This window comes from Eurytemora carolleeae, unplaced genomic scaffold (genome assembly GCF_000591075.1).
Source record: "Eurytemora carolleeae unplaced genomic scaffold, Eaff_2.0 scaffold1763, whole genome shotgun sequence".
Lineage (NCBI taxonomy): Eukaryota > Metazoa > Arthropoda > Copepoda > Calanoida > Temoridae > Eurytemora > Eurytemora carolleeae.
The window spans coordinates 10,438-23,416 of NW_019397649.1; the positions used below are offsets into that span (position 1 = coordinate 10,438).

The 12,979-nt window shown below is 31.3% G+C and overlaps 1 protein-coding gene across 1 annotated transcript; it reads right to left on the reverse strand.

Annotated features, from left to right (window-relative positions):
- Positions 1-662: 662 nt before the first annotated feature.
- LOC111715331 (3-oxoacyl-[acyl-carrier-protein] reductase FabG) lies at positions 663-7,854 on the reverse strand. The gene is made up of 12 exons (XM_023490653.1): positions 7,756-7,854; positions 7,227-7,284; positions 6,153-6,228; positions 5,482-5,560; positions 5,343-5,387; positions 5,219-5,276; positions 4,166-4,217; positions 3,939-4,036; positions 3,590-3,678; positions 2,982-3,064; positions 2,348-2,399; positions 663-892 (listed from the first exon to the last, which is right to left on the reverse strand). Exons 1-12 carry the CDS (start codon positions 7,793-7,795, stop codon positions 828-830), a joined length of 795 nt encoding a protein of 264 aa, XP_023346421.1. The 5' UTR covers positions 7,796-7,854; the 3' UTR covers positions 663-827.
- Between the last annotated feature and the right edge of the window lie 5,125 nt (positions 7,855-12,979).

Here is a 12,979-nt window from a genome sequence, read left to right on the forward strand (position 1 = left end):
GTGCAAATTTTTAAAAATGTCTTTGCAAAACTTGTGTATTCCGTTTCCTTATGTCATAGGCTTTCCAAAAAACTAAAAATTATTAAAATTTGACAACTAAAAGTGGGTCAAAACAAAGATTAAGTTTGTTAAAGGAAAAAGTAGTCATTCAGGCAGAGTGCCTGAGGACTCAGGCAGTTAGTATAAACGCCCAGTTTTAGTCCTAAGGGGAGGGCTATGGGTATTTAGGAAAACTCAGAACATTTCAACAGCCTCAGACCAATACTTTTTCAGTTATGTAATATCAGGTATTACCGTATTGGGTTAAATTAAAAAGTGCCACTCTAGAACATTACAAACTTTCTTTCTCAAGCGGACAGCCGTTATCCAAACTTCGGATAGCAGTAAAGGGAGCATGATATGCTTGAGAAGCCTTTATTAAATAACAAAGCTGAAAATTCTTAAAATTCTTTTCTCAATAGAAAATAGGGTTCTCAAAAGAAATGTAATTTTTTTTTGCATTACCTTAATATTATGTTAACGATAATGCTCGTACTTTATTCATAAATCAAGGACTCAGAATTAAGGATACCGAAAAAAATTTCTAGGAAACTGAATACAGTATAGAACTTCTTTATTCTTAATCGTAATTTTTTAAATGACAGTTTTAATAGTACAATATATCACAAATTAATAAACAATTTATTTTAGTCCTTTTTGTTAAATATTTATTAAAGATAATAGTTAACAAGCCATACACACTATTTAAACCTTGCCCAAAATTAAGCTGCGTTCTGCAGTCCACTGCAGTCCACTGATCAATGTACGTCCAATATCTCTTTACTAGATTAAGCATATAATGGTTTACTGCTAGTCGTATCATGGAACCCTCCATCAACAAATAGGATCTGTCCTGAAATATTAAAATATTTAATAATCAAAAAATCTTAAAATCTAAAATGACAAAGCTTATATTGATTGATTTGTTGGTAAAAGATATATTTATTAGCCATGTGAAGATGTTGTGGATTACAATCAAATATACTATGGCAAAAATTACAGTTATTTAAAAGTTAGTGATGTTGGATTGGAAAGAGTACAATTATGAAATCATTGAATTATATCTTTAAAGGGTATATGATGGATTTTACAATTACAGTTAATTTATTACCGTTTAATTTTATAAATATAATTTAGAAATCCTATCTTGAAAATATCCTATTATATTGGTTATGCAAATTTTTCAAGTATAATTTAGAAATGCTATCTTGAAAATATCATATTATATATTGGTTATGCAAATTTTTCAAGTATAATTTAGAAATCCTATCTTGAAAATATAATATTATATATTGGTTATGCTATTTTTTCAAGTATAATGTAGAAATCCTATCTTGAAAATATCATATTATATATTGGTTATGCTATTTTTTCAAGTATAATTTAGAAATCCTATATTGAAAGTCGAAAATATCCTATTATATATTGGCTATGTGTTGCTTTCATGTAACAAAAATTAAACACCTATGGTAGCATACAGTGATAACCAGAAAATCATAAATAAAAAGACGACTTTTAGAGTGAAGTTATTACTTATAAAACGTCCAATGAGTGTGAGACACAGCAACTGTGGAGTGTACAGAATACGGATTTTACTAAATTTATTGATTTAATAAGTGTTTAGTAAAACTATTTAACTTGTAACAACATCAGATACACTTCAGTATCCAGGCAAGAATGTTTACCAATAACAGGAATAGTGTACCAATTCTGTTTGTTTATTTGTTTTTATGGACGATCGTAACTCAGAAACCTCTTGAACGATTTGTCTCAAATTTTGATTCTGGAACTAGGCAGAACCAAGGGAATGTTCTTAGCTTGATTTTGAGATTCTAAATTGAGTTGTTACACTTTTAAAGGGAAAAATAGAAAAATCGTAATTTTCTAGCAAGCGTGGGTAAATAGCGTGTGAAACCATGAATTCCCAGAGTAACTATGATGAGTCCCCGGAGTAACTATGAGTTCCCAGAGGAACTATGAGTTCCCGGAGTAACTATGAGTTCCCAGAGTAACTATGAGTTCCCAGAGTAACTATGAGTTCCCAGAGTAACTATGAGTTCCAAGAGTAACTATGAGTTCCCAGAGTAACTATGAGTTCCCAGAGTAACTATGAGTTCCTGGAGTAACTATGAGTTCCCAGAGTAACTATGAGTTCCCAGAGTAACTATGAGTTCCCAGAGGAACTATGAGTTCCCAGAGTAACTATGAGTTCCCAGAGTAACTATGAGTTCCCAGAGTAACTATGAGTTCCCAGGGCAAAGCTGGGTTCCCAGGCTAATTTAGTACAAAATGTGTTTTATAAATATACCTGTTGTAAATGAGGATAAACTGGAAGCCAGGAATATTATTGCGTTAGCAACCTTAAAAGAATAAAAAAATTATAAAAATATAACCAGAGTTGAAAACTTTAAAATTGTGGATATTGAGATTTATGCTTTTTATTAATCTCAAGATTAATTTAATTTTTGTTTGTATCCAGAAAAGTGTATGAAATTCAACCAATCAGAATCGCGTATGCAGAATCCTGAACAGCCAACCAGAAGTCGGATAATTTGAAATTTTGCGCGCTAATTAATTGGTCGGAATTTAGTTTGGATATCCAAAAAGAAGGAAAAAGAGCAGAATTCAAAAGTGTCCAAAAGTTTTTAGCTCAGAATGATTACGTTTTTCCTCAGGTCAAAACTTTTGAAAGAGATAGTTCTAATCTATAGAATGTGATTAACTTGATCCGTCTGACTTCAAAAGAAATGGATACGTGCAATAAATACTATATATATTCTGACCACAAGGGAGATCAGGCCAGAAACCATTAGTTTAAAGAAAATATTTGCAACATCACATATTTTAGGCAAATCAGATTAAGTACTAAATCAGATTAAGAACTAAATCAGATTAAGAACTAAATCAGATTAAGAACTAAATCAGATTAAGAACTAAATCACCTCTTCAATAGTTCCAAGACGTCCTAGTGGATGTATGTCACAGGACCTCTTAATAAACGCTTCCCGCTCTATTTCATTCATTCCTTTAAAGAAGAAGATAAACATAGTCTTAGCTTAAAGAGACTGTAAGCGTAATTTCAATTAACCCTCCACACAAAGATGGCAATTTCCTGTTCACAACCCTACCCTTTATAGCCATGTCTGATCAAGTAGGAATTAGGTAAAAATGTTTATAATTTTAAAAACTGATTATTTTCCATTGTGGTTTCTCTACAAATTGTGCATTTCTACTACAGGAAAACATTTAACAATTGTCACAATTAAGTTCTTTTAAACCTAGAAAACGACAATATCTTTTATATTTATGATCAGAAAGAGTAACGTTTGAATCGGGCATTGTCATCTTTATATGGAGGGTCACTTGAAATTAGGTGCACAGTCCCTTTTCTTATTATTTATTAACAATATAAGAAGAATGTTTTGAATATAACCCCAGGAACCGAAGGGCTGTTTTCTTTCAGGATTTTCTGAATCTGTTTCCCATTTTAGGTTTTCATGCTGGCTCAAGTATAACCACAATAAGTTGGTAAAGACATAAACATGCATACCTAAGTTATCAAAAACCTCTGTATAAACCACCCCTGGGTTAACACTGTTAACTCTAACTCCAACTGCAGCCAATTCTTGAGCTGACATCCTAAAACAAGTAATAGTTTTAAAATTCCTTATCACACTTGTAGACATAGTTTAGCTTAATCCAACTATTTGCCTTGGAATTGGTTGTGTTGAGTAACTCAACAGATAGATACTCATATTTCTTTACATTGCTGCCATTCATGAAATATAAGTTTTTTATCAAACCAACTTACCTTGTAAGGATATCCAACCTACCTTGTAAGTATATCCAACCTACCTTGTAAGCATATCCAACCTACCTTGTAAGCATATCCAACCTACCTTGTAAGCATATCCAATGCTGCTTTACTCATACTGTAGGGAGCCATCCCTGGTGTAGCATGTGTTCCAAGAATCGAAGATATATTTACCACTGAACCCTAAGATACAATTTTAATTTATAAGAAAATAATTTATTTATCAAATTTGGGATTTTTGGGTACAACCCGGTCCTGTCCTGGGGACAAAAAATCTCTATTTTAAATTATCAAGATAAGATAGATTAATGCCTTAGATTTTGTTAGATGTGGAATGCATTGTTGAGTTAAGGTCATCACAGATCTAAACAAAATTATTTAAAATTATGTTATAATTTTCATATGCACTTAGAAATAGCGGCATAGGACATACATTCACAGTATACCAAAATTGGACATTTCAAAAAAGCAAGAAATATGCTCTGTTATTAACAAATATTGCTGCCATAGTTTTCTCACTGTCAATATCATATTTGCCATTTAAATCGGCTCATAGTGGGATTGATCCTGGTTTAGAGGTTGGTTCTAGGATTGATCCTGGTTTAGAGGTTGGTTTAGAGCAGGATTGGTCCTAATTTCAAGGTTGGTTTAGAGCAGAATTGGTCCTGGTTTCAAGGTTGGTTTAGAACAGAATTGATCCTGGTTTAGAGGTTGGTTTAGAGCAGGATTGCTCCTGGTTTAGAGGTTGGTTTAGAGCAGGATTGATCCTAATTTAGAGGTTGGTTTAGAGCAGTATTGATCCTGGTTTAGAGGTTGGTTTAGAGCAGGATTGATCCTGGATTAGAGTAGAATTGATCCTGGTTTAGAGGTTTGTTTAGAGCAGGATTGATCCTAGTTTAGAGGTTGGTTTAGAGCAGGATTAATCCTGGTTTAGAGGTTGGTTTAGAGCAGGATAGATCCTGGTTTAGAGGTTGGTTTAGAGCAGGATTGATCCTGGTTTAGAGGTTGGTTTAGAGCAGGATTGATCCTGGTTTAGAGGTTGGTTTAGAGCAGGATTGATCCTAGTTTAGAGGTTGGTTTAGAGCAGGATTGATCAAGTTTTTTTAGTAAAGAATACAAGCTCAGAAGATTAATCAGAAATCTTTATGAACCTTGATTTCTGCTAGCTTATTATTATTTGAAGAGCATAGAATTATAAAGAAACATAATTATAATATATACTTGTCCAGCCTTATTATATGAAAGTTTGAAGCTTTGGATAACAAGACTGAAAACCCTTTTCTGAATTTCATTTAGAAGGAGTAATTGGTAAGATCCTGATAAGCTTGAGAATGAATGCATAAGTTGAAAATATTAAAATCAAACCTTGCATTTACATTCATTATCCTGGTAAAATCCTCAGTAGTGGTTTCAGCTAAAGAACCTGCAACAAAATATTTAAAAATAAAATCAGAAAGTGTATTATTTATTATTCTATCTTTGAACCTACATATTTTACAGACACACCCTGCATTGTTAACCAGTACATCAATGTCTAAATATATTAATTTAGAATAGTTTCTTTAATTTTTCTAATGTTTTTTATTTCCTTAAAAGAAGGATTGTTTTAATATAATTTAAAATAAAACCATTAAAAGCTTCAATTGTCTCTTTAACAACCGCAACACATTCCTCTTCAACAGACAGGTCATGACAGCAGACTAAAACCTGAAAAATAGAATGTTTAAAGGGACTGAAAGCGTATTTAAAGTTACCTTGTTGCAAAGATTGCAATCCTCGATTTAACACGGTACCCCTGAAACCTTATTCTCATTCCAAATTTGAAAATAATCATTTATCAAAATTATAAACATTAATATCTAACTCATCTGATCAGACAAAGCTCTTAAGGGTACCGTTGTGAATCGGGCATTGCCATCTATTAATACAGGATCACTTGAAATTACCTTTAAAGGAAGTATTCTTAAAAAATCAACTGTGGTATTTTTTGCCTTGACTTGAATTGAATTCAAAATTATTACTTTCAATTTTAGCCCATATTCACTAAATCACAGGCATACTCTACACAATGTTAGCAACTCTTTTCTCATTACAGACGCATCAGAAAGATGAAAAAGGGATAGCGATCGATTTTGAGTTCAATTCTAATTCAGCTAATAATACCTACTTTAATTCTGCACTTCCTTTAACATTTTCTTTAAAAGCATTGTAATTAAAGTTAGAATAAAGATAGACAAAGATTTAAATCCATATTTTAAAAATTTGTTGTTTTCAGTTTATGTGATTTTGAAAAGCCCACCTCTGGTGCACCCTTAGCCCGACATTCTTCTGCAACTTCTTCTAGCATTTCCTTTCTTCTAGCAACTATACTTAGTCTAAACAGTTCTTATTATTTTCCTTTCTTCTAGCAACTATACTTAGTCTAAACAGTTCTTATCATTTTCCTTTCTTCCCGCAACTATACTTAGTCTAAACAGTTCTTATCATTTTCCTTTCTTCCCGCAACTATACTTAGTCTAAACAGTTCTTATTATTTTCCTTACTTCTAGCAACTATACTTGGTCTAAACAGTTCTTATTATTTTCCTTTCTTCTAGAAACTATACTTAGTCTAAACAGTTCTTATTATTTTCCTTTCTTCTAGAAACTATACTTAGTCTAAACAGTTCTTATTATTTTCTTTACTTATAGCAACTATACTTAGTCTAAAAAGTTCTTATTATTTTCCTTACTTCTAGACACTATACTTAGTCTAAACAGTTCTTATTATTTTCTTTACTTCTAGGAACTATACTTAGTCTAAACAGTTCTTATTATTTTCCTTTCTTCTAGAAACTATACTTAGTCTAAACAGTTCTCATCATTTTCCTTTCTTCTAGAAACGATACTTAGTCTAAACAGTTCTCATTATTTTCCTTTCTTCTAGAAACTAAACTTAGTCCAAACAGTTCTTATTATTTTCCTTTCTTCTAGGAACTATACTTAGTCTAAACAGTTCTTATCATTTTAAGTTTAAGTGATTGAAATGATGTCAGATTGTACGTGCAATTTACTTTAGTTTGCTTTGTGAACATTTAACATGCATCTTTGTTTACATAATTCGTAATATTTATCAAAAAAATGAAAATGCAATTTCAATTTACTTTAATTTGCTGTGTAAACTGCATCTTTGTTTACATAATTCGTAATATTTATGAAAAGAAAATGAAAGTGCAATGAAAAATATTTTGCACATTGAACAATAAATAATAATATTAGTTATAAGATCAGATATGCATAAATAAATATTTACAAAAAAGTTAACCGAGAGAGTTAGAATTCTACTCTAAAATTATGAATCATTATCACCATCATCAGCTCTCCAAGGGAAGTACCTGCAACCTAATTTTGCAAATTTGATGGCTGTCCCCTTCCCAATACCAGAGCTAACTCCTTAAAGTTTGATTTAATTTTGAGAAAGACATTATTACTAAGTACATTTTATTCTTCCTGTATTAGAGATGGGTATCGTTGGTATCATTCAAAAAAACTAACAATGAACGAACTTCTTGGATTGTTCAAAGGAATTTGAAAAAAAAAAACAATACTTTTTTACTGAAAAAACGATTTTTTCAAACAAACTTTGAAAAAAAACTTTAGTTTTTTCACTGAATGAACGATTTATTTAACAAACTTTTGAATAAAAGATTGTTTCTCCACTAAAATAACAATTTTAGGGCATGAACGAACGATTTTACATAAAGACTATTCAGTGAGAAAACGAACGAAATAAATGGAAACTGAATGGTTAGTTTCAGAACGAACTAATAATTTGTTTTTTGAGTGATTAAAAAATACGAACGAAAGTGGGCGTTTACAATTATTGAAAGAACACAATGAAGAAAAAAACGCTCCCATCTCTACCTGTTATCAGAACAACTTTTTTCTTTAATTGTGGATCCATTTCCAACAAAATCTGAAATCTTCAAATTAATAAAATAATGATTATTGTACAAAATTGTATGATTTCAAATTTATCTGCAATCTAGACTTTTGTTCTAAATAAAGAAATTCTTTAAACCTGTTTTTTTTTAATGTTTATAAAGGCATGGCCACCAGAGATTAAAACTTGCCATTGCCAGTATCACGTTAAACTAGACGTCCTTGTTTAAAGTTCAGGGAGTCTTTACTTTTGAACCCATTCTCATCCATTAAGTGATAATTTTTAGATTTGCTATTTGATACCTCTTTAATGGGGTATATATTTTAAATATTTAAGTAAAAAACAAGACATTCGTATATATATGTTGCGTATAGCTGGCTAAACGGCTGGACCGATTGGGTAGAAATTTTTGTTGACACTCAGGGGTGACCGGGGGGTGTTTTAGGCTATCAAATTCGAAATTTTTTTTTCAATTTAAAAAAAAATAATTTTTATTCTTTTTCCACGTGCAACGCCGGGCCTTTTAGCTAGTATTAAAGTAAATAAGGTGTCTTGCATTATTTTTGACGGAATTGAATGAGAGAAGGGAAGTTTTTTGGGGGACACTCTACACTCTACATTGATAACCAGAAACTCTGAAACAGGAAGACGACTTATAAGCTCAAGTTATAACTTTAAATGCGACACAGCAATTGTTCAATGTAAACAGAACCATTTCACCTAATACGTGATGTAATAAGCGTCTAGTGAAACTATCTGACCTGTTGAATTCTATTTATAGTGAATAGTGATAACTAGGAAACTCTGAAATGGAAAGATGTTGTTACAAAGCAAATAGCTTTACTAAACACTTTTTTAAACACTAATTTAGGGAAATGGGACTGTTTACACTGCACAATTGCTGTGTTCTACGCTTATTGAACTATTTACAGTCATAACTTGAGTCTAAATGTCGTCTTCCTATTTCAGAGCTTTCTGGTTATCAATGTATTTAATCTGTTTTATACAAACTGATTGTAGAACCATCCCTGATAAAAACTGTCTACATGTCTAAAGTACACTGATATCTAGACAACTTTGGAAATTATTCAGCATTTTTTCTGACAACCTCGACTTAAAAGCTTTGAAAAGTCTTAGGCCTTAGTTTTACCTCACCAAGTGCCATATACTTCAGAAATCTGTAATTAGTAAAATACTGATTGGTCTGTGCACATCTTGGTTCGCAGTGTTTATTCCCCAATCAATGACTAGCCTTGTTTAATATGTTTCTATAACCCTAACTTTACAAACGCTGCAGAGAGTATATTAGAGTAGGAGCCTTTCCAGACCTAAAGAGTAGTTGAAACAAATTATGCAATAACAAAACGACTTTTAGTGTAAGATAAAATAACTTATTTATCAGAAAAGTGCGCAACCTACACTTGTATATATTTATGAAGTCATTGGACACAGAAGTGGTTTAAGATGTCAAGCAATTAATATTTAAACATATTATAGAAAATTAAGCTTTACATGCTAAAATGGTCGGAAATTGACGAAATTTTGTTTATCTCTAAAAGAATATGATGATCAATTGTTAAAATAAAGCTAATTTTGAAATTTTTCAATTCAACTCCATTGTATAAAAAATAGGCAAATATGTAGAACAAAGTTTTTCTGATATCATTAAGTAATTTAAAGGATTTTTGTTTAAAAAAATATTTTTTTATTTAAAGGGTAGGGTACAGGGCGGAAAAAAGTCCGGTCTGTTAAAAAAATTTAAATAGCCCTATATTAAAAACTATATTTTTGAAAAGCCCATGAAAAATGCATGTTGAAACATGTGTCACACTTTTTTTTAACCGTTTTAAGCAATTTTTTCCACCCTCCCTAGCATCCAAACTATTTAAGTTTGGGTGCTGGCCATGAAAAATTGGACTATGAACATGCATTTCATTTCATAGGGTTAAGAGAAAAAAATATTGTTTAAAAAAACAGTTTAAAATCGTTCAAACGATCTTGATCGCGCATGTACGATTTCTGTATCGTTTGTTTGAACAAACTTGAAAAAACTGTCGTTTTTTAATAGACAAACGAATTTTCTAAATGATTTTGCAAAAATAACTTTTAAAAAAACAATAGTTTTAACTTACCAAAAAACGATTTTACTGAAAACGAACATAATTAATTGAAAATTAACGATAATTTTGAGAACGAAAGGAATCAATTTTTAACTATTGAAAAAAAGTGAAGTTCGCAAACAAATAAACGAACGAAATGAAAAATAGCTGATCGCGCTCTTCTCTAGTCCTGGGTTGAACCAAAATGTTGGGTCGAGTAAAAAATAACAAAACGTTGCAATTGGTAATAAATTAAAGTATATCATTGTGGAAGACTATGCCTGGCCGCGTTAAACTAGTTCCACAAGATTCAACAGAATGAGATAGAACGGATACGGGGCATAGTACTGAAAAAACATCTACACGTGTGATTTCGATATTGACTCTAGTTCTGAACCCTCTAGTAATAAGTTATAAGAAATATATATACTGGAAGTTATTTATGCGTTGTTATTTAGAGTCTGACTTTTTAATATCAACACATTTTTTTAATGCTCCAGCGTTGTATTGTACTATGTAATATATGCTTAAAAATTCCTAGAACCTTTTATTCATAGAAAAGACGACATTTGTGTCATCTTTATTAGACATATTAAAGCATATTTCTTTACGTTTAAAACCTTATGCCAAGTCTTTATATAATGACAAAGGTGTAAAGGGTGCATTTATTCTTTAGATTATGTAAATGTAACAATTAAAAAAAATTATTGAAAATTACGTTCGCATTTCCTTTAAACAGATCTATTTCAGTTATACTAATATTTTCCAGCAATAACAGTTAATTTAAAGTTGATTTAATTCAAAACAATATGTGTTTGCTGTTTACGACAATTGTTTCTATTTTTCTAATTTTACATTAATACTTAACATTTTTATCCCAAATTTATATCAAATCTCCTCATATTAGTAATTTAATGAAATCATTAGAAAATGATTTTCACCTCTATCTATGTAATATAATGATATAGAAACTAAATAAAACAAAATATATAGACATTTTTGTGCAAATATACTTATCAATGCAAAACTAGTATACATACTTTGTAACTATAGTATCTATTCTATATAATAGAACAAGACGTTCATATATATATATGTTGCGTATAGCCGGCCAATTTTTTTTTCGAAGTGCTTCAAAATTCCATGGGCAACGCAGGACACTTCAGCTAGACTTCTATCTGTATAATAAAGCTCTTCGCTCATGCATATATATATTTATATAGATACGCGGGAACTACAGCTAGTCTTCTATCAATATATCTTATCACTATATATTAGCTCTTACATAATACTAGCTGAAGGGCCTGGCGTTGCCCGTGATATAGCTGGCCAAACAGCTAGACAAGACTGACTGACATGTTTTTATGAAACCCATGGGTACAAAAGTTGGTTAAAAAGAATAGAATTTTTTTGATATTCAAAATCGATTTTTAAAAGTATATTTAAAATTCAACGTGCAACGCCGGGAACTTCTGTTGGTAATTAATATATATGTTTAGATAGAAATTCTACTTCATGTAAAACAACCTTTTCCTGGATTTTTCCTTAAAAAAGTCAACCCTTGCTCAACTAAGAATGTTCAAGCCAGGCAATTAGACTATTCCCGTGGTTCTACAGAGTATATCCTAATCAAAATTTGAGGCAAATCGGTTAAGGCGTTCCTGAGTTATACTTGGTCATCAGAGATTACTACTACTTTATATATAGATATTTTACGTGTTCTGATAACCGATAAGGTACCTTTAAAACCCAGGTAACAAAAATGAGGAATTTCCCCAGATTCTCCAAATGTGGTGACTTTCTTTGTAGAATTTCCGAGAAATTTCTCGAGAATCATATTCTGTAACTGTTACCTCAGAAATTCTCGAGAAATTCCCCAGAATTGGTCCCAAAGATAAGAGATTTTTGGGGGATCACAGTTTTGAGACTCAGTTTCGAGAAATTCTTCGGAATAGCTGTCGACATTTTCACCGGATTTTCCTGTGAAAGATTCCTGGGAATTTCTGCGGATTTTCCGCAAAATTGTTACTTAGGTAGTTGTACAAATTGATACTTGAGCTTGATTCTTGACTGATCGAATTTCTCAGGATGACATTTACGACTTACATACAATGGTACAATACATAGATCTAAAATCTAGAAGCGTGCTTTGTTTTAATGCCTGCTCTACTTCTCTATTTCGGGGGTAGACAATGATAGCCCCCTCTCTTCATGGAAATGGAGTAACAGAAACATGGATCTTTCGGCTTAAATGTTTCTAGGTAAATGAACACGATTAGATTTACAATTTTTTTTAAACAATTTCTATTTTTTTGTTTTGTTTTGATTTTGATGGCTAAGACAACGGTATCCTTTAAACCTTCATCTGCTGAATAATCTTTGAGGATAAAGTCGTTTTTCTAACATAAAATGTGATTGATTCTTTTAGTTTTTCAATTGTTTTTTTTTCAACCAAGAAATGCACTAATCACAATTAAAGAGACCCTATACAAATAAAATAATCAGTTTTTTTAAACAAAAACTTGGATTCAAACTTTATCAACTTTATTGTTTCCCTATTATGAATAATGAAATCTTTTTATCATATCAAATGTTTCAATAGATCTTTTTCAGGTAAAAAATGAATACAAATAGCTTTTGTTAACGAAATCCTGTAAAATGAGGCCGGACATTTGTAATATATAGTTTAAAGCTGAGACAAGATTTTAAAAGCTTAAACCCGACTAAAACCCAAACTTGGGCTTAGATAGAACCCAAGTCAGGATTGGTTCTGATTCGACAAATGAGAGACTGTGTTTCAAGCTTTCTCTCTGTAGCAGACAGAATGCCGTCAGATCAGCTGTGACAAGGAGATGTAAATTTCGATAATTCAAACTTTATGTAGATACATTATTTTCATAGTATGTTTATTTTATATAATTAATAACATTTGACACCACAAATAATTCCCAAGATTTCAAATGTACAAATATAAAAGATTTTACGAAATGTACAATCATCAGCTGCTGAAGACTCGAGCCTTAAAGAGGGTTGGTTCTTACTAAACTCAAGGCCATCCAAAACCCGGGTCTTGACTTGAGCTTTACTTGGGTCTAAGCAGACGCAA